Source organism: Channa argus, chromosome 13, assembly GCF_033026475.1.
Source record: "Channa argus isolate prfri chromosome 13, Channa argus male v1.0, whole genome shotgun sequence".
Taxonomy (NCBI): Eukaryota; Metazoa; Chordata; class Actinopteri; order Anabantiformes; family Channidae; genus Channa; species Channa argus.
The window spans coordinates 3,883,745-3,906,375 of NC_090209.1; the positions used below are offsets into that span (position 1 = coordinate 3,883,745).

General features: G+C 40.2%; 1 protein-coding gene across 4 annotated transcripts; it reads right to left on the minus strand.

Moving 5' to 3' along the window:
- Positions 1 to 56: 56 nt before the first annotated feature.
- On the minus strand, positions 57 to 21,954 carry mical1 (microtubule associated monooxygenase, calponin and LIM domain containing 1). 4 transcript variants are annotated; one of them, XM_067527091.1, is made up of 25 exons: positions 21,813 to 21,954; positions 21,105 to 21,191; positions 16,603 to 16,907; positions 15,524 to 15,731; positions 13,417 to 13,524; positions 12,860 to 12,955; positions 12,541 to 12,696; positions 11,734 to 11,834; positions 11,226 to 11,483; positions 10,451 to 10,566; positions 9,721 to 9,847; positions 9,208 to 9,286; positions 8,830 to 8,977; positions 8,378 to 8,568; positions 7,247 to 7,353; positions 6,999 to 7,046; positions 6,636 to 6,885; positions 6,097 to 6,164; positions 5,055 to 5,853; positions 4,802 to 4,938; positions 4,594 to 4,707; positions 3,746 to 3,839; positions 2,262 to 2,355; positions 1,901 to 1,974; positions 57 to 1,377 (listed from the first exon to the last, which is right to left on the minus strand). In XM_067527091.1, exons 3-25 carry the CDS (start codon positions 16,858 to 16,860, stop codon positions 1,181 to 1,183), a joined length of 3,828 nt encoding a protein of 1,275 aa, XP_067383192.1. In that variant the 5' UTR covers positions 16,861 to 16,907; positions 21,105 to 21,191; positions 21,813 to 21,954; the 3' UTR covers positions 57 to 1,180. The 4 variants fall into 4 exon arrangements, with proteins under 4 accessions (XP_067383192.1, XP_067383188.1, XP_067383190.1 ...); XM_067527087.1 differs by having other exon boundaries at positions 8,372 to 8,568; XM_067527089.1 differs by lacking the exon at positions 21,813 to 21,954 and adding an exon at positions 21,647 to 21,801 and having other exon boundaries at positions 8,372 to 8,568.
- Positions 21,955 to 22,631: the final 677 nt, after the last annotated feature.

Genomic DNA, 22,631 nt, shown 5'->3' on the forward strand with positions numbered 1-22,631 from the left:
ACAGGCGTAGATTAGCGACGCCCCAATGAATCATCAGAAAAGGGAAAAGTAAAACATCAAAGTGCATGATCTTTATTTGATATACTGTGAAGTGGTGGTTCCAGGTGGCACAACATGGCAGCAGAACAATGACTATGAGGCTCTTTTAATGAGCCACAAAATCATCTGTGTCTTGTCGTTGACTAGAACACTAGCACATTAACAGGAACACCTGCAAATGACAATTAATGCTGTAAATACTGAAGATGAACCAGGCCATTTTAGTCGCTTTGTAATTCACCCCCAGAATCCCGTGCTCATATAATACACCCACACTTAAAAAGCAGCCGTGACCATCAAGGCCATGAGCGGAAACCCTAACCGTGTTCCTAGAGAACTGGACTATCAACCCCTGAGATTAACTACGCATCACACTATCAGGGAGGGATGTGCTACAAATTTCTTAAATAAAAACTGGATTAAAAAAAACAAACAAAACTAAATCATGAACAGTGACATTTTACTGTAATACTTGTAATTTTAACTAGGTGTTATTTTTAAACCTCTCTAAGTTTTCATTTCAGTATACAAATACCAAACATAGATTTAGAATATGCACTGAATGGCATGTGTTTTTGTACAATAGCACTTTTTTCATGATGACACAAGTAAATTCAACATGAACATCCAACTATTTTCATAAACATTATTTCTCATGTGTTTCCACAGCAGCCTTCCAAATAAGTCTCAGTGGCTCCAAAGCCAGCTGCTGCAGCTTACCTGGGGGTTTGCACTCGAGTCACATGTCACTGACACAAAACCAGGCCAGTTTCCGGCCTGGGTGATGAGTGACAGCTGACACTAACACTTCTTTTTCATACACAGTCTGTTGCAGGGACTCCACCATCACAGCAGTCATGGCTTTGCTGGAGAGTCGCAGGAGGCGTTAACGCACAGCTTTAGAACGCGAGTCTTATGTCTCCCTCTAGTGGGCAAATTCATTAAATTCACCTTCTGGCCTACAAACCAGAACTCATCCTAATCACAGAGGGGCCGCTTGTTCTGGGTTACCCCCCACAGCAATGCTGTGTCATCTTTGGCTTTGCAAAAGTTACATTTTATGTTCCGAGTCTAAAAGCTGCAAGTCTCACAGTACACATGTGCAATACACATGGGTTCATGCCGATTGTGCGATAAAGCTTTAAGAAGCCCAGTGAACCTGAGCTCCTGACTTTGAGTGGCGTTTGGCCTCCATGATGGAAAAGGCCTCTTGCTCCTCGCTTATCTCTTTTAGCCTTTTTTCCTCCAGAAAGGACACCAGAGAGTCCCTCATGTCCACCACCTCGATCATCTGTTGAAGGACCCGCTCTTCTTCTGCCTCTTGCTCCGGTGTCTTGTCTGGCAGACAAACAGATATGCACATTTTAAGTGGCTATTGTCAATATATATAAAGCAATAATAAATTGGTGGCAATGTGAAAACAATCTGACAACATATCAAAGGGGATGATTCATCTATTAAGTCTAAATGTCATCCTGTAAGAGACCTGGTATGAATAAACATATATGCATTGGCTTTTCCAATATATATATAAATCATTTTAAGACTAATCTTGTTAGGAAAATAACCCACTAAACAGAAACATAATTCCACCATGGATGCAAAACCCCTTAAAAAAACTAATCACAAACTATATCAATAAGTCTGTATCGAAACAACAACGATTTTCCCCTATGTGCATTGAAACCACTGGTGGTCACTTTCATTGTTCCTGCAGTCTTGAGGATTTCCTCCATTTTCCTGCAGATTTGTTTTTCCGTTTTAAATTTAAACTTGCCCTTTAAAATGTTAAACCAAATAGGGTGGACTCTTAAAATGAATACAATTAGCAGGGCTGCTTAAGAAGTTTAAATGTGAGCACCTTTCATCTCCATGTATTTCCTGAGTTCCATCTCCAACATGCTCTGCTTGTCCTCCAGTTCCAGCTGTCGAGACCTGAGAGAGAGAGAGAAAAACAAACATTAGCCCAGTGATGTTAACATTGCATCCTGCTATAAAAGCCATATGACAAATTGACTCTGACTCTGATTGACTATAATGGAGACGACTGTTGCTACCATGGTGAGAACAAACAGCTCAGTGTTGAAGTCTGCTTTTATTGGTGCCGCGTCACTTTTAGTTTGCACAAAAGCCCCTTTCTACTGCCACTGTGACTATACAGGCTTTTACTGAGTATCACTGTTAAAATTTACTACCAAGCATTTAATAAAGTGCACACTTACGCCACCATGAGGTCAGACTCCTCAGAAACCAATGCATTTTTCTCATGGACAAGTTGGATCCATTGCTCGATCATATCAGGAGAACCACCACCGCCTGCAAGTGAAGAAATACAGAGTGACAAGTCTGTGTGCTATGTTATATTTGTATAAAGTTTAAAAATACTTTAAAAACATTTAAATGATTGGTATAAAGTTATGGAAACAGATATTATGTTCTATGGCGTTTAAAGTCTGGTGTTTGGCTAGTTTTCCTATAACAACCTCCGTATTTGGCTGCATTCATCCTTCTTTCCTATTTGACCAGACTGTTCTATCTGCTGAGATACACCCCATAGCTTATGCTTCACCATAGAGATAGTATGAGCAGGCAATGAGCAGCGCCTAGTAGTCAGCAGAGAAACTGTTGCAAAGAACGGAAATTTTATCTTGTCAAACCAGAGAATCTTTGTCATGGTGCTGTCAGAATCTTTAAGATGCTTTATGGAAAGCTCCAAACAAGTCTCTATGTCGCTTCCATAAGTATCTATGCAGAGAAATTCGTCAGCTCTGTTAAAGTGACCATTAGGGGCTTGGTCACCCACTTGACCAAGGTTCTTCTCACCAAGTTACTCAGGCCCTAAAGCAAATTAGTCCTGGTTCAAATATTGTTCCATTTCACAGGCCACGCTCTTCCAATGAGGACACTCACAACGTTAGACCCTTAAGCCTGATGCTGTGCTCTAATCTGTTCCTTAACTCTATAGAGAGTTCATGTCTTCATTCTTTTCTCAACATGCAATGTGAATTGTTGGACTTGAGCATAAACAAGACTTTTAGGTTTATTTAAGTTTCGATTTTTTAATTTATTTTTTGTCCTTTCGGCTTATCTCGTGAGTTCAGGGTCACCACAGTGGATCATTGTCCGCATATTGATTTGGGACAGTTTTTACGCCAGATGCCCTTCCTGATGGAGGTCTTCCCAATTTCTACCGGGCTCGGACCGGAAGGGGAATGGTCTGTTGGGGGTTCAGGGTCTTGCCCAAAAACACTTCAACATACAGCTGGCACCAGAGATCGACCACTGACCCTGTGGTCCGTGGACGACTGATTGATTGGCAAAAAAACAAAGAAAAGTAATTAAGAATTGTAATTTTATTAATTTAGCGCATCCAATTTAAAACTCATTAAGTTAAGCAGGCGGTTAAGGGCTAAGTCTACTAAAGTCACTGTACATCTAACTCAGTATCTTGAGTACAGTATTTCTATTTCCACTGTAGGTTTTTTGGTTGGTATTAATTATTAACACCTGGCAATTATTTGCAAAAGAATTTACCAAGGAGCCGGTAAATCCACAGCAGCTGTTATCTGCTAGAAGATAACATTGGTTTCAGTTAACACTGGATCATAAAACTCATGTAAAAATAATTTTAAAACTGCTTTATTGATTAAAAAAAAAAACACCAAAACAACAAAAAACTGGTCTGCTGTTAACATCGGGTTCTTACCTGCTTCACCGCGCAGAGTCTGTTCCAGCTCTACACCTTTATCCTCCAAATCTTTAAAGGTCACCTCAATCTCCTCGAGTCTCCTCTGAATAGACTGTTACCCACAAAACCAAAAAAAGTTAGAAAGACACTAGTAGATTCTATCATAAGAGCATAAAACTATAATGCTTTTTATAGTATTTATGACTAGGATTTGTCCTGCAATAGTAACTAACTATGCATCTACACTGAGACATCTCTGAAAAGTATTTTTTATTCACAGCGACAGAGATCACCGGTTTCTGTAATGTTTTTCAATTTCCTTTAGACACAGGGGATTAACAGAATGCAAATCAGTGTATGACCTAATCCAGCATTACTGTCTGTATCATTGACAACAGCCTAAATGTCTACTTATTCTTCCACAGCTGTATCAGAGCTGGGCTGCTGCTCCCCACTGAGGAGCTGAGCTGGAAAGCACCAAATGTTTTTAGCCATCAGACCTAAAAGTTTGAAAGTAAATAAAACGTAATAATAATAAACTGGAGAAGAGGAGTGTGATGTGTTTCATTTTGAGATTGATCTGGAGACCTGCAGTGGTCTGCACTTTACCATGTGTGCATTCTCAAAAGAAAGCAGAACAGTTATTAAAACTATTTTAGTTTGTTTTTTTATGGTGTAAACAGATGCACTAGTTGATCCTCAGATGCACAGTATTTGCCACCCCCAGACTGCTGTGGTGTAGAAACCGAATTTGTTGTTACCGTGGTAACCACATATGTCCCCAAAAATCAGCCGGGACTAAAATCACGTGAAGTTGGAGAGGCTGCGAACAACAAATGAGCATTGTAACCGTCAGAAAGACAGACCTGTGCATTGCGTAGTCGCTGTAATTCACTCCTCTTGGCTCGTCGCTCCAGTGTTCTCATCTTCATCAACTCTAACTTCTCAGCCTCAGCAGGGTCTGATGGCACCGTCTGAAACTGGAACGAATGTGCCATTATTGTAAATGTACCGACAATCTAGCAGCTCGCCATCATATAAAATCAAAACAGTAGCTCAATTCCCCTTCCTTACTTTCTCATCATATAGGTCCATATCATCTTGATCAAACATTTCATCGTTGTCATCATCATCATCATCGTCGTCATCGTCATCGTCATCTCCATCGGCACCCTCTTCTGAGGCACTGTGAACATGTCTGAATGTAGTTTCTGTGGCAAAACATAACAAAATATGTTGTGTCACTATAGCCCTGGTGGACTCAAAAACATCCTGAAACCAATTATACTTCACCAAAGATCAAAGCGAATATACGTCCTCCACTTACCCACTCTCCCTGGATGAGTAACATGGACGCTGAGACGAGTGTCCCTGCTGATCCTTGGAGAAGAGAGATTCCAGGGGGAAAACTTGGATCTGACTCTAGTCTGTCCACTTGGCATCTCTTTTTTCCTAAAGCAGCGACGATGCTTCTTATCCCGGTAGTGACTAGTAGTGCTCCCACTCCAGTAGCCCTCCTCCTCTTGCACATCTAAGCCTTCTGGTTTAGGAGGACTCGGAGCTCCTGCTGTTGCAGAAGAAGAGGAGCAGGACGAGGATCCGCCAGGGGTTTCTGAGTCTGAGTCTACGCTGAAGCTCTGAAGATTCACCAGCTGGCTTTTCTCCTCGTCTGTCAGTTGAAGCTTCCTCAATGATTGCTTAGGACGGGAGTCTGCTGCTGCCTTGGACATCTCATTTGTAAGTGGATCTTTTTCCGGAGTTGAGGGATTATAAAGGTGGACAGAACGAGGTTTTGCTATTGGAGGAGAGGGCTCAGAGCTGGGTGTGGTCTGCCGAGAGAAGCGGGGCTTTGGGACTGGGAAGGGCATGGCTGGAGGAACCTCCTCTGTCTTCTCCTCAGTTGGTGCAACAACATCAATTTTAGGAGGATCTGTAGGAAATTTTAAAGCATGTGGATCCTGGGACTCTTCTTTGTATTCAAAAATATCTGGGTCCCGTCCATCCTGTTTATGTGAGGAACTACAGTCCAAAGTGTGCTCATACTCCTCATCCGATCGAGGTGGCGTATAATCATCACTGGAAAGCCCATTCTCTTCATTTGTTCCTTTGTAAAGTCTTTTGGGATCCTTTATAGATAAAGAGCAGAGAAAAAAAAAAAGCACAAAAAGCACAAGTTTCTGTTGATATGAATTGGTCAATAGAGTGTATGTTTGGAAACTAATGCTCATTAGTGTTGCATAAGTGACAATGGGCAAAGCGGGAGGATATATCATGCAACAGAAGATTAGGTAAAACAAGCATTATGCACACATAGACTCATCAGCAGCAAGCAACAGAACGTTTTCCGTCTGTTCTGCTCAGTGACCCACCTTACAAGATGTTTCAGCCCCATTTTCCAGCTCCAGCTCTTCAGAGTGTAGTTCACAGTAGAATCTCCCTGAGGAGGCACAAAAGATGAAAGAATTAAACAAGTCAGAGACAAGTGAACGTTGTTGTGGATGTGCTAAAGGAAAAACAAAAAAACAGCTGTTTGCCTAAATGATTAATTCCCTTTTCAGTCAAAATGGAACCCTCCCCTTTATATTGGGTGTTGATGCAAATTATTTATTACACAAATAAATAAATAATAAAGTACTTCACTTATTGCAAAATGTTATATAGGTATTGCTACAGTAGATTGAATTATATTAGAGGTATGATAGTTGTTGAAACTGGAAATGCAACAATACAGCACCAAGTGCATTAGACAAGAGCTGCGAGATTAGCAAAGGAGGCTTCTACAAAAGTCCACAGTTATATACTTTGAACACAAAAATCAGATTAGATGTTGGTGTCCCATTAGTCACTGAAAAGTATGAAAATATGATCATTCACCCACTATGGTATGGGGTACACAGATAGTATTCACCTGTAGTGTGATCGAATGTGTATCCTCCCAGTCTGAGTGTGATGCCGCAGCGATGGCAGGTGAAGCAGCTCCGATGAAAGAATTTGCCCTCAGCACTAATGCGCTCCAGCACGTAGACCCTCTGGGCACAGAAGTAGCATTCTTCACTGTTCGTCATTGATGCGCCAGAACAAGGTTCAGGCTCTGGTTCAAGAACAGGAGCAGGATCAGGCGTCGCAATGCGCACAGGAGACACAGGAGGCGGCGCCGTCTGTGGAAAAGGTCAGAAGATTTGAATCCTAATCAACAGAGCAACATTTGGCAAGTGAAGTTTAGAAGAAATAACAAAGTTCCACCATTGAACTCAATTTGAACACAACTCACACTGTCCTCATCTCCCATCCTTGCACGTCTCTCAGATGCCAACTTTTCCTTTAAAGAGAATAAAAAAATTATAGTTTTTCGAAACCGAAAAATAGCAAAATCGGTGTGTGACTGACAGGCACCAGAAGAGCACAGACTGAAAGCCCAGTTATGAGCAACAGCCAACAAGCCAGTGTGTTTGAAAAATACCTTTATCAAACATTTGTATGTGCTGTGTAAACAGTGAACTCCAGGTATGGTGGGTGTACCTTGCGTCTTTGCAGAGAGTTATGCTTTAGCTTGCTCAGGAAAAAGACAGCTGACTGTGTCCGTGAGAAAGTCAGAGGCTGGGAAGATGGCAAGGAGCTCACAGGTTCTGTTAGCAGTGGACAATAAAAGAGAAAGATAGATGTCAGAGATACACACACACACACGCACACACACACACACACACACACACGCACACACCAAATTCTGTCTATCTGACAGGAGAAATTAAGACGTAATCGTTGGCCTACTTGCAGCTTTCCGAACAGCTGCTTGAAATATTCTGATTGTGCCTTTTTTCAATGTCCTTATATGTCAGATGCTCCTGTCAGGGATATGAATAATCACCCTCACATGTATTTTCTGTGGTGTCACACAGTAACTTCTCAATCCATCTAAAAACTCCAGCTCTGACCACCAGCTAGTCCGTCATCATTCAGTTACGGTTACTGGAGAATGACAGCTCTCTCCTACCTGCACATCATTCAGAAGATCCAGAGCAGAGCAGCAGAGCATCGCAGACATAGAGCGCGTATATCACACCCATTTCAGCTCATTCAGTGCCTTCAAATGCTGGCTTCAACTCCTCATGTTAGTGTAAGATTACCTCTGCTACAAAAAACTGGCAGAAAAGCCGCCTTTAGTGGGGGGATAAATCTCCTTAAAGACAGGCTTGTCCCATCAGCCCGTGATAAGCCAGTTCGACACTGAAACTGTTTGCTCTGTCTGCTGCTGGGCTGGCTTAGTGCAGGAGAGCACCACAACCAGTAGAGACTGGCTCGGAGGACAGCACCAGTCACTTAAGCCTGATGCATTCTGGGTAACATGTTCTTAAAGCGACAGCACCGATTTAATCATTTCTCCACACCTAACACATTTCAGTGGGAGGACATCTGACCCCTTTATGGTGGTGCTAATGCCAAGCAGTGTCTAAGCAGAAGAGTTACGTAAGATTGATGGTCCTATTGCTATAGCTACAGCTATCTACAGTTATAAAACACAAATGGCATCTAAATGACACATTTAATGAAAACATTAACCCTGGATTTATTGTAGGTGCTTTTGTGGCATTTAAACTTCACCTTGGTTGACTTTCTAATAATCAAGCTAAAAACACATACGCCTACCTTTACCTTTTGTTGGCACAGAGAAGGCATCTTGGACCTGGGCGAGGTAGAGGACCATAGATAACTTGTCTATCTGTCCACTGTGCGCCAGAGAGCTGGGAGACATGACAGGTGGGATTCCCAGCTCCTTCTCCAGGATGCTGAAGGCTAGTTGATTGTTGTGAATAGCTACGGACTCATCCAGAGAGGTCATATCACTGTAGAGGAATCAGAAAGCAGGGTCACTCATAGTAATGAAGATAGTTTCTTTTTTTTAAAACAACAAATGTTATCAGTTTCATTTTTGTTACTATTTGGTTCAGCAATAGATTTAGTCAAGCAAAATAACTAAAATGTAATTACCTGATGCAAAATTAATTCCAAGAACTAGATCAACCACCATTGAACCACTACATAAATACACAGCACACCACAGTACTTTGCTTGGTTTTTGGTTGAAAAACAAACAAATGACTCACATGAGATGAGGTCTGAAGTGGTGGATTAAAGCACACAGAGCCAGCCCAGACTTCCAGGACTGTGTAAAATCTTTTACATTTACATTCTCATAGCCTGCAGTATGCTTCTGGCACCATTTCAACAATTCTTCAGAACCACTGACTGAATCTGAGGGGACAAACACAGACGATTCCTCAGACACTTCTCTAAAAACGTGTACTTGTACCAACAGTCACAAAGAAATATCATTCTGCAATAGTAAATCTGTTTTATGATGTGTCAACGTTGTGCTCAAAGTGTTAACTTTCTGTTCTACCAACAGTTTAACCTACTATAAAGTCAAAGAATAACTGAACAGCCAATACACACATCAAACTGCACAATTAAGACCAGCTGACCGTGACGCATGTGAATCAACTTGTCCCTCTGTTTCTTGCTTGATAAATGCGATTTATCAACATCATACAGGTGTAGCACCTAAGTAAGAAAAAGAAATACTAGTTCATATATGAAGACAACTGAATAGACTGGACTTATTACATCATGAATTTTAACAGGTCACAGAGTTCATTAACACGGCAGGAATTCCAAGTCACACAGCATGAATAGGTTATTTATTAAAAATCCATCAAAGGCCCAGTTTGACGTACTTGGTGTGAAAAACACTGCTTAGGCCTAGAACTGATAACTAGCTTTACCTTCTCCAAAATGAGGAAGCTATGTAGCAGTTTAAAGTGAAGCTTTAACTAATATAGATTTCTTTACCAGCCTACTTTTATTTTGTGAACATTGTCATACTTTTAAGACACTGGGTCTCTAGCCGTAATTTGCCAATTTGAATTCCCTTTGCTGTGATTAAGGTAAATCTGACTCAAATCCCGGTTGGGTAAATAAAGGATAACGGTCCTGACCTGGTTGGAGTGGATGGATGAGAGGTTGACTCTCTGGTACCGTGTTTTGGGGTCAATGCTGAAGGCAGCATAGTTTTTGCTTGTGTTTTCTGGTGTGGTCTGAGAAAGGAGCTGATAAATACTTTCTCTATATATGTGAGAGAAAAACAAAAAGTAAAGAGTAAAAAAAAATCTTGAAAAATACAGACAGTAATAAAGAGTGTGATAATACACGTGTGGTTAAAATAAGACGGAGGTTTGTATGCTAAGCAAATTCAAATAATGTTAATATCTTCACAATAAAGTCAAAGCTTGAAAAGATTTGCATCTTTTATTTGGTGAATGACATGACACCAGATGCCTCATAAGTTTATTCTGGTCACATCAAGAAGCCATGCTGAAATTCAAAACAATTATACATCAAATTAATTACTTCAGGATGGGAGGTGTTCCTGATGAGGAGATTCATGGGGATACTGATTATTTCTGACATTATATTTTAATACTTCATGTAGTCCCATCAAGGTACTGTCTAAATACTACAGAAATGCTAAAAGTTGAATTGAAATTGAAAGCTGCACTCTGGCATTATCGAAAGGTTAGTTCAGGTAATGAAAAACAAAGCAGTCGTAAAGAAACAGGAAGCAGCTGCATCTTTCTTATGGTTTCTAGTTTTATTACGCATCAGGAAAATGGGAAATGTCATTGTCTGTATTGTGTGCTGCTCAGTAGTTTTAAGAAAATTGCTCACCGCTCGGCCAAGACCTTGAGATGCGGAACTCCCATACCCCAGCTCCTTACCATCCACGCTGCGTCAAAAGCACCAAGAAACCCACGGGCAATACCTGTACCTAGAGGCCAGAATGGCTCCAGAGGCAAGTGGACAGAATATTAACTGACTGCAGCACTTAAAGATAATGTTACAATAAAATGTATACGGAGCAGACAAATCACAGAGTAAGTAACTATCACACTAAGTAGCCACATGTCACTTAGTAAAACATATGGAAAAAATAAATAAATAAAAGAGACTACAGCCACACCACCAGCTATCTGAGGCCGAATGCAGGGTAAGCAGTTATTTGAGTTATTAGCATCAAAACACTAACTTGATCACAATAAAAATATTAACATGCTACCATTTGGGTTTAACAGAGGGTATAATATTTTCCGTGTTCACCATCTTAGTTTAGGAATGTCAGCATGCTAAAGTTTTCCACCTTGCACTAAACAAAGCCCTGCTGATCTGATGGGAATAGCACTCTTTGTGCAAGTATTTGGTTATTAACTAAGGTGTTGTACTGAATAATATTTGCACCCAACAATAAATGTGGCAAGTCAAAAATAACAGGCCAGAACAAAAGTTATTACAGTTGATCTTGAGAAGAACAAAGAACATGTTGAGACACGTCAGCTTTGACCAAAGGGGAGGACCCACCAACCACTTAGACAACACTGCTGTCCCTGGAACCAAGGCACTAGAATGGCTAAAAATGTGGACCTAGTGGAAAAGCATTGTCCCCTACCTCCACCAGGCAATCTCCAACAAGACCCATCAACAATTTCTTGCCTCTCCTCTCCCTGACAATAGAGGCATTCTCGGCACGGTGCATGGAAGTGAAGTCAAACATGGCCACGTCTAGCTGGCCGGCATGGTTCTTTGCAAACTGCAGGTCAGGCAGTTTGCCGCCTGTTGAGAAAGAGGCGGCATCTTGGGCATAGTGGCACAAAGCCTCATGATCCACATTGGCAGGAGCCAGCAGCTCCACTGCATCGCTGTAGTCCTGTAAAGACACAGTGAGAAGTCCTATATGTGATGAGTCACGGTGCCTTCTCTGACAATAAGTGGCTTGTCTCATACTTGGTCACAGTATTAGCTTATCTGCTGGGCTGCAGAGGAAGAAAAGATGACTGACACTTTAGCCCCTCCCACTGGAACAACTGACAGTTTTGTTTCTTTTTCTTTACTGGACAAAGATGCATTGAATGCCAATAAGAATCCCACCATCTTGTCAATGGATTTGTTGTTCTGACCTGTTTAATGACCCCCTTCTTCAGCAAGCTCTTCTTCTTGGCAGTCATGACAAAGTAGTGGGTGTCGTCTTTGTAGTAGACAATATTCTCCAAATCAATACCTGGAATGGAAAAATAGAGAAGAAGTGTAGGAGAATCAGGAAGACTCACACTAAATTTTTTTAGTTTCTTTTAGTACAGTATTTTTCAATTTCCAATATTAAATTACTTGCTTATCCGTTTCAACTGGTTTTACTGGTTTTAGAATGAGGCAGTAAATTGAGGAGAGAAAGAAAAAGTTATTGAAATGGGTGTGAGCAGAGTTACATAGGTGACTCATGAACCCTGACAATTTGTTAGAATGAGTGTGTGTGTGTGTGTGTGTGTGTGTGTGTGTGTGTGTATGTGCAGATTAGGTCAGAGAGAAAAGAGCAGATTTTATCAGTTATGGCTCTCACAAGAAATTATCTAAGAACTGAAACACAGCATAACATCACTGCTGCTCCTTTCATACTTCACACTGAACCCGGCCTGATACTGTGAACATTAATTTCCTGCCTTGAGGGTTATGTTCACGCACAGCAACAGAACAATAACACAAACAATACCAAACATTCCTATTAGATATGCTGTGGTTCACAGCCTACAAGCTATGCTATAAAACCAGTGAATCTGAAACAACCGGTTTCTTTGGTTCACTTAGGCCTTTATACCGTATACTGAATAGAGCAGACAGATGCTTCGCTGCTGATCAAGATGTCCTCTTTGAGCTGAACATGATAAAAGCTCAAAGATGAAATGTAATGTAAATGTTATATGGACTCCTACCTGTTTCAGTGAGCAGGTCCTGGAAAAACTTCTGGTTGTAGATGCGGGCCACACCACTGATTTCTGCTACCTGGGCCTCCGCAGCAGTGTTTCTATTAATGAAGTTAGCAGTAATACCAATAGCGAGCTTGCCCCTCAGCTCTTTATGCTTAAAACCTGGATTTGAAAGAAGAAAAAGAGAAAACTGGCCTGATGAAAGCTTACTTACTAAGTAAGACACTAAAGATTACACTACAAATGTATAATTTTTTTTTTTGCTGTTTGTGCTGGCAACAGTGGGCTCAGATGTAATTCAAGCACGTATGGATGTTTGTCTCACCATCAGGGACAAACCTGCCTCCTCCAGCAGAGATAAGGACATCAAATTGGAAGTTTGCAACAGGATGAGAGCCAGGATTCACCTTGGCCATCCAATCTGTCCGAAGAATATCAAATATTTACCATTTGTGACAGGGGCCTATTATATTTGCAGATATTATGCAGATTATATTCGATTTTTTCATACTGTTGGTTTATAAAAACAACTAGCAATCACAATGATATGCTGAGTGGAACTAAGTGGTCTGCACTTATATAGTGCTTTTCCATATATTGGCACTCAAAGCGCTTTACACTGCTTCTTATTCACCCATTCACACTCACAATCACACACACACACTCATACACCGATGGGGGAGCTGCTGTGCAGCTGGCCAACACTCACCGGGAGCAACTAAGTTGGGGTTCAGTGTCTTGCTCAAGGACACTTCGACATGTGACTGGAGGAGGTGGGGATTGAACCAACAACTGTGAGATTGGACAACCGCTCTACCTTCCTGCACCACAGTCGCCCACAACTAGTGAGGAGGGTGATTTCTGGTTGGAAAAGGTAAATACCGTGATCTCCTGAGGGCTCAATCAAGCACTGGAATTCCACTCCAGTATGTACCTCCACCCCGAGGAGAAGTGACACTTTCAGTAAAATCAGCTGCAGCTGACGGATGCCTGAAAACACAAACAGTGTATATTTAGGGTTAAATGCGTTTCAGATGTGCAAAAGATGTACCAAGAGCTACCTGGGATAAGTTTCTTAATCATTTTATTGAAAAGTTTTAAAAGATGTTTTTAATATTCTTGGGCCTTGTCTTCTTACTTTTATTAACCACTGTCTTGGCTTAGGAGTTGTACCAGATGTTTTAAGCATGCAGTGGTAATGCCACTTCTTTAAAAGCCTCACCTTAATAACTCAGTTATATCTAATTTTAGACCTGTGTCTCATCTTCCCTTCCTTTTCTAGAAAAGGTTGTTTTTAAACCAATTACAGTCTATTCCGGAGAATAATAACGTTGTTGAGAAATTCCAATCTGACTTAAGATCTCGACATATTACGGAGTCAGCTTTGTTAAGGCTTCATAATCATATTCTTATATCTGTTGATACAGGGAATCCTGCTGTGTTGGTAATTCTGGATCTTACAGCTGCCTTTGATACTGTGGATCATGCTTTGCTCAGTGTGTAGGTATCCAGGGCACTATTCTTAGGAGGAACCAGTCCTATTTAGCCAACAGGAAGTTTTCTGTAATTGTAGGGGACACATCTTCTTCCTGTGTCTCTCTCTCGTGTGGGGTTCCACAGGGTTCCGTTCTCGGCCTGGTCCTTTTTTTCACTGTATATGCTCCCACTGGGGTCAATCATCCACAAGCAAAATCTCTCCTTCCACTGTTATGCAGATGATTTGCACATCTATTTGTTAGTTAAGCCAAATGTGGATAATGCACTGCAGTTTAACGGTTTGGATGATGTAAAGCTCTGGCTGTGTTAAAACTTCCTTAACTTGAATGAGAGAAGGACAGATTGTATCATGTTTGGCTTGTCTGTTAAGTAAAATGTCTTAAACCTCGATCTTGGTAGTCCAGCCACTTATCTTAGAACGTCAGGAAAGAATCTAGAGGTCATTTTTGACTGTGACCTAAGATTTGATAATCTGTTGTAAAAGGCAATTCACCTCCAACTGGTTCAGAATGTTGCTGCTCGACTTTTAACCAACACCCCAAGTGTGAACACATTCAGTTCTTTACTCACTCCATTGGCTTCCAGTACATTTTAGAATAGATTTTTAACTGTTGTTGTTTGTTTTCAAAGCTCTTAATGGTCTACCCCTGCTTTACTTAGGTGAATTAATAGTGCTTCGCAAATATGAGTATTTCAGACATATGGTCAGCTTCTTTTAGAAGTTCCAAGATACAGCTGTAAAAGGTGGGGAGATTGTGCATTTGCTGTCTTGCTCCATACCTGTGGAACTCTGTAGATCCACTTGTTCAAGCTGACTTTTGATTCCTAGTAGTAAGGACATATTTTGTATGTTTTTAAATAATTTAATCTTTTTGTTTTAAAATTAAACTTTTAATTTTTTAAATTATCTAAATAATATTGTTTTCATAATTTTATGATTGTTTTTATCTTACTTGTTTTTATGCATTTATGTTTTGGTAATTGCTTGCTTAGATATTCCTGGTTGTTTTTAAAGCGCTACATAAATAAAGATTGATTGATTGAGTCCTAAAAACAGAAAGTTAATGGGCAATAGAGTAGTAACTATAGATTAACCTGACGATTGATTGATTGAAGATATTCACGGTATCAAATAATCATTCTGTGGGCATCCATCCGGTGTGAAAGTGTACTACGAAAAGTAATGCTAAAATATGTGCTTATAGGTGAATTTATAATAGTTGATATTTAAATCCATAGTAATAAATAACTCTTTAATAAAAGGTTATAGATGTAGTACATTATGTATGAACAACACACAGAGACCACATAGGGTTAAATCTTATGAAATATATACATCAAATAAAGAAATAGACTATTTTTATATTACATTGATAAAATTAAAGTTATATAAAAAATGTTGACTTTGCTTAACTAATTTTCAATAATCAATTCATTATTTTAGCACTAATAGGAACTTTTCAAAACAGCACCAGAAATGGCTGTCACTCACTGATGTGATCCAGAGATCCGGTGCAGAATTTGCCATAGAACTTCTTGGCTCCAAGCCCACGGAGGTCCTGGATAGTGTAGGGCCACAGATGTAGAACATTGTTCCTAGAGAAAAACTCTCTCTTTTCCAACACAACCACCTGAGCCCCCAGCAGGGACAGTTCAATGGCCGTCCTCAGCCCACATGGCCCAGCACCCAACACAAGACACTAGGAGCACACATGAGGAAAAACAGTAAAACAAAATGTTGGTTTCATTCTGCAAGGCTGAAAATAGAGCCATGAGACAGATCAGAGTTTTACATTTACTATCTAGAGTGTGACATAGTCTAATTTGTACCATAATAGTCTCAAAAAGTACCTTATAATTTTAAAATTAACTATTAAAATATTTTTTCACTTCAACCTCACATATCTCCAAAGATGGATGATGAACCTGCACCGCATTACAGACATCAGTCACAGCCTGCAAGTAAGTTCTGAACATGGTTCTAACACTCATTCAGCTACAATCAGCGGCTTTCCATTTTAGCTGGCAATAATCTTTGTTGTTCCTGTTAGAAATTACAAACAGGTCTGATTAACTCTCACTAACCTACATCTCACCTATTTTACTCAGATATGTTTTTAGCCACTGAATTACCACGGAAATACTATTAATTCAGTGGCCAAAAACATCTCTGTGAGTAAAAGAGGTGAGATGCATCACTCTACTGAACATTTACAGTGTCTGTAGTTCCACTGCAAACATTTTGAGCATCTTCAGTACAAAGATTAAATAGACTCAGATTAAATTGACACATTTAGTGTTGAATTTGTGTTCAGCCTAGTTGATGCATTTAATTTAAAAATGTACATTTTCTAATAGGGAAGAATCCCCCAGACACCCTGTACAGGGTTTGAGGTCCACCCACTGTAGCCTCACAAAAATCCTCTGAAAGCTTGTATTTAACAGGTAATCTCCATCATTTTCGTGCTAAAAATGTGGCTGACTGGCTGATGCAGTTTGATCAAAGGTTGGTTGATCAATCGACAAGGCATTGTGTCTGTATCCATAGACAGAATCAGTAGTAGCCAGTACCTTATTTTGGCTGCAGACTTTTCCTTGCTGGTAATCTGCATGAGATGCCCTTTTGTCCAGCTTAGTCCACAAGGCTTTGGCCTTCCAGTAGTTCAGCCGTTCCTTTAACTTGGAGTAGAAGCTCTTATAATCCTTAGCATTGATGTCAAGTTGCCTGCAGAGTTCACCAAAGAGGTGTTTCACATCCTTACAACTCTGGGCTTGGACAAAGAGGTCAAATGTAGCGTGTGAAGGATTAACGGGGTCCTGGCTCGCCATAGTGAAGATTGAGACTGGTTCCTTCAGTCACTTTGTTTCCTGGTTAACTGTAAAAGGAACGGTTACAGCATGGTATTAGCACTTCCTATCTGAAATTACTCTGCTGTGGGGATAGGTTTACTGTATTTGATCAAAGTCCTTGTTGCTCCTTGTTGTTTCCATTTATTGAGGTGGCCCACTCTTCAACGACTGCTACCAACTGTGTAATGAGGAGTCACTTCCTCCTGCTCTCTACTTATAGTGCAGATGTTTTAATTTGATCTTTTCGGGTCACCTGGTTTGCTGAGTCATTACCAACTTCCTCAGCGTGACTTCTATGGCTTTCTGTGTCTTTTCTTTTTATATGACTGCTTCACACTTTAACAGCCTGCACATAGCTGATGTGTCATTCCAACACACGCCTCTGCATCAAAGGTTTGGTCTTTAGTTTTAGTCTTTAGTTTTAGTACACAGATTAACAGAAACAGAAACATGTGGCTAAAGATTTGTCGTTGTTTTTTTTTTTAAACACCATTTTTGACTGAAATAACTGTTGAGTTACAAAATCACCAGCTGCTTGAAAATATTTACACAGATACCACTGTCATTTAAAAGCTCGGGAAAGCTTTTGAATTTTATCTGCAAAAATATGTTTTGCCTGGCCACTCCGAGCAGTCTGTTGCTACACAGCCCCATAAGCAGCAAAATGTGTTACACTGTGCGTTACTGTGTGCACAGAGTGGGAAGACGTACACAACTCAATACGCAAGCAAAGGTTCAAGTTCAAATTCTTCAACCAGGTAAAAGTACAAAGCAGATGATCTACATTTTAACAATGTATTTTAAGCCATATCGATTATGGTAATCAATAAAAAAACAAGGGTAAACAATCACGGTTGGTAAAAGTGGCGATGATTTTATTCACTTATTGTGCTTAAAGATGGTTAATCCATTATGATACATCAGCACTGATTTGTGTGCCAAAAGTAATGTACGTGAGACTGTAGGTTGATCAAATCATTTGAATGTAAAATTAGGGTGAGTTGATTGAATCAATAAGATTGATGGTGAAGTGTGAGTCTAGGAGGCCATGCCTTATGTAATTACGTAATCCGAGTCTTCACTATCAAATTCTGACCTTGACAACACAGGTTTGTCATGACTTGAACAACTCAACTCAACTTTATTTATAGAGGACTTTAACACAACCACAGCTGCACATAGTCAGTCAAATAACAACACTTTAAAACAAAAGAAAACTTAAAGTAGATTTCTGTTAGACCTTGGAAGAAGAGTTGTTGATGTTCACCACACTGGAAAGGGTTACAAGAATATTTCTAGAGCTCTGCTAATCAACTCTCAGGCTGATCTTGTACAAATCATTGTTACCCTCCCAAGATCACACCAAGAACAAGGCATAAAATAGTCCAAGAGTCACAAAAGACCCCGGGATAACATCTAGGAATAGGCTAACATCATTTTTCATGAGTCCACCATCAGGAGAACTCTTGAGTTGATTACAGTGTTTAAGGCAAAGTTGTCAAGAGGAACTTTGACAACTTTACTCTCTAAAAACAACATTGCTGCCCATCTAAAGTCTGTTCAAAGCCATAAACCAGAAGGCTGCTGAATATGTCCTGTGGATGGATGAGACCAAAGTAAGGTTTTTGGTTTTACTGGCGGCATTTTGGTATGATATTTGGTGACGAGACCAAAGACTTTATCTCATCTGTAAAACAGATGACAGTCCAGATCCTGGACCAGGATGGTTTGTCATCATTGATGGAGCTATGAATTCCAAACTATACAAGCAAATAGAGAAAAATGTCAAGATATCCATCTGTGAACTGATGATCGGCATCAAGAGAATGAACAAGTTGTGTTAAAAATGGTTGAAAAAGAAGAAATGTACTGTTTATAAAAGAGTTTATAAAATGAAAGTCCTGACCTTAAACCTAAAGAAATGCTATGTAAAGACTTGAAACAGTTGGTTGCATGGAAACCAACCAACATCACTGAGTTGAAGCTATTCTGTAAGAGGTATGAGCTAAGATCCCTACAAGCTTATGGGCAGTGCTTATAAACAGTGCTGAAGCATTTGACGTTATTCCTGAAAAGTGGAAGATACCAGGCACTAAAAGACTGAAGATTAAATGATTTTCCACAATAATAAATAAAATGTATGCATCCTTATTTGTTTAATAAAGTTCCCTTTATTTAGTTTTAGGACTCGGATGAATCACTCGAATAAATTCTGAAGCATTACTGTAAGTGTTGCAGTTGACGTTTCCTGCAAGAAAACACCTTTGCATTGCTGTTTATAGCAACTTTAACTTCAGAATAACTCTTGTGGGCTGCTAAATTCTGTAGCATCTGCCCACCAACTGAGATGAATAATTACATATTATAAAACACTGCAGCATGTGCACACAAGACGAGTCTTGTGCATGTGTGAACTTGAGGGAAATATTTATGTCAAGCTGCTGTAAAGCTGCTGTTAAGCTGCTGTAAATTTTAACATTTCACCATCACATTTTACACCACTGAACGGCTTGTAGATATTCACTGAAGAAGAAAACAGTGCGGAAACAGTTTTTAAACAAATGTAAACAGACAAACATAAATATTTCCCCGCTTTCTGTTTCAATAACTGCTTTTCACTCTGATGCATATGGCTCCAAACACTCTGCCGGTCTGCAATAAACCCATAGACAAACAACTTTGGAGGTGTGTGTCTTAAAAACCTCCACAGAACCATATTGATAACAGCCTAATAAAATGGATTCAACAGGAAAGGTCGAGCTCAGGTGACCATAATCTAGCTTTGAGATGAATGGTACTCCTAACGAGCATTCAGAGGCATGTAACACTTCAGGTTTGCCCCATTCGTTATGCTGGTGTAGAGAGTGCCAGAGCAAACAAACAAATTATACTGCTGAAATCTAACAGTACACTGAGGTAAGTGTATCATAATAGGCTAAAATTAGAGCTGGTATAGCAATAAAAAAAAAAAAAAAAGCTTTCAGCAAATAAGAAGAGACCTGTCAAAACTAAAAATAGCTGATCATCATTTCATCTAATTCTTAGGTGTGTCTGCAGCTTCTGCCCTACACCTAAGATGTGGACTTTAATAATAACAGTCACAGACCACAAAAACAAACCTGAAGGAAATTGTATTTCATCTGCTGTAAATTTCCACCTTCCACCAGTGAATATCTTAACACTGAATATAGATATTCACTTAAAAAGTGACATTGACTACACATTTTGAACAAACATCCTTGAAAAAAAAAAAAATGAAATCCTTCCTGTTTGCATTACTGTTTTAGACTCTGTTCTACCATATTAATTCACAGCAGCGTGGAAGAGGCAGAAAATATGGCTCCTGCCATCTTTGTATCAAGGTTAAAGGCTGAAAAGTGAGCCAGTATATCATTGAAAAAGCATTTAGTGAGTATGATGAGACCTGTGAAGACAAGGCAATCTGTCAAACTAAAAATAACTACGATGATTATCCTGTAACTTTTATCTATCTTTCAAGGAGGTTGCTATATTTATACTCTGCGCCATATTTTGTGCTGTTATCCAGCTTAAAAGTTGTACAGTAGCAGTGGAAGAAAGAAAACGCACATACTAATGTCACATGGTTTATAGCATCCTTTGTCACAGTGCCAAATATAGCTCGAGTCATGAAGTGAAGGGCAGAAGTCGTGGAATAGGTACTCAGACAAAAAAAGTATTATGAGCAAAATATGCTCATGGTACCAAGAAAATAAAAACTACTCATTATCCAGACTAAGTTATGACTTAGAATAATGTATATTACTGGATATTAATAAATTATGGATGCAGTAATTTCTACATTACATAAATGTTCATAGAGGAATTAAAAGTCTTATCTCAGCATTTAACAATACATTGTAATTAAATATATTTTATGCTATTTTACAGGTGCCAGAAAATTATAGCAAAGTTAAAAGAATAATATCTTCCCTCTGAAATGTAGCAGAGTAAAAAGTATAAAGTTAAAACTAGAGTTACGTGATTGGCACAACATTAGAGAAAATTTTAACCACTTCCCAATTCTCATCTGTGGCAAACGCGTATAAAACGCACTTCACATCATCGGACTCTTGTGAGGAAATTCCGAGCAACAGACACATTTCACTCGAAATACTGTGGTTGCATGATGAGACAGAAGCAACCAGCATTTAAAGGTAAACTGACCTGATTTCTCTCAGACGCAGTAGATTGGATTGACCTACCTTGCTACATGTGTCAAGCTGTTCGCAGTCCGCCTGGCAAACACTGCGTGGATCAGGATCGAACACTGATCTCCAGCCTGCCTGATACTGCGAAGGGACACACACACACACACACACAGTAGAGAGAGGGAGAGTGAGAGACATAGAGAGAGAGGGAAGAAAAGTAACACATGTCATTTCCTGAACTTATCGGGCCCTAACAGATGTTCATATCTGGATTGAGACAATAACAAGTAGCCCCCTTAAAATAAGAGCAAGAGCTCACAATGATAGGAAGCTGACAGACGAAGAGAAAGGTGTGGCTCGGGAATGTTGCCGGATTTAAAACACTGATGTGAGAGCTGAAGCCCTGCACGTGAACACTGAAACTATACAGCCATAAGATGGAAACGGCCATTCGTTCGTACATATTTACTGTGGGAGTGGGCCACGAAATACCACCACAGAGCAGCAGCACTGACAAACTTTGAAACGCACGTAACTACAGTTGTCCGTACAGTTAAAAAAAACAAAAAAAAAACAAAGGGGACACATCTCGTTACCTATTAAATATGAACACTGTCAAGTCATGAAATGCGTCTTGAAGTTATATCACCAGTTTTTCCCACTGGGAGCGAGTGTCCGCGAAACTGTAGCCCATGCGTCGTTTCCATGCTAATTTGTTTTTTCTTTCTTTGTTTACAGGTAAAAGAGGTCGTTCGAGCTCACCTGCGCCCCACGTCCACGCTGCACGAGCCTCTTCCGGGGCTTTCTGGTAGAGCCGCAGACACAGCCAGCGCACGTGACGGCCGAGTAGGTAGATGTCAGAGGTGAAATTGATGTCCTGACCACGGTATGTATCGATCACTAAAATATAAACAAGGCTAAATGAATAAAAGGATCATAATAGTCAGAACTCATTCGCATAGGGTGGGTTCAGCCCAAGTGGGACAAGAGAGTGAGAGAGAGAGAATATGTTGGCTAGGTATCACAAACATAACCCCCTTTCAAACATTTACTCTACAGAATATCGGTAGGATCAAGTCCCGACATTGCCTGAAATTTGCCTTTCAGGCATGTAACCAACATCGGGAGATAACAGGTTTCCATACGAGTGAGATGCGTTCTCACTTGTGAAGAAATACCCCGGGTGACTGGACAAGGGCGGTGATTGGGCGCTTCGAGCAGGGGGCGGGACATGACGCAAAAACAAAGCTGCGGAAGTGGTTTGGCGCTGTTCTTTGTATTTGTTACCGACAGAAGTCACGAATGTCTTTGTCCTTCCAGTTCGACATTGTTGTTGTGTTCGTATGAATGAATGAGTGCTTCACCTTGGGGTGTTTGTATTTGCCCGGTTTCGCTGCGGTCGAAGGAAATCGCGTTATCAACACGCCCACTCACTCACCGTGAATCCTCCGGGGTATCATCTCCTCTATTCACAAATGAGCTCTGCTGGACATAATCCAGACTTTGCACCAGGGAGCTGGCTGCGTAAGATCCGACTAATGTCAGATCCAACAGATGTTTGCGTTCATACATACACCCACC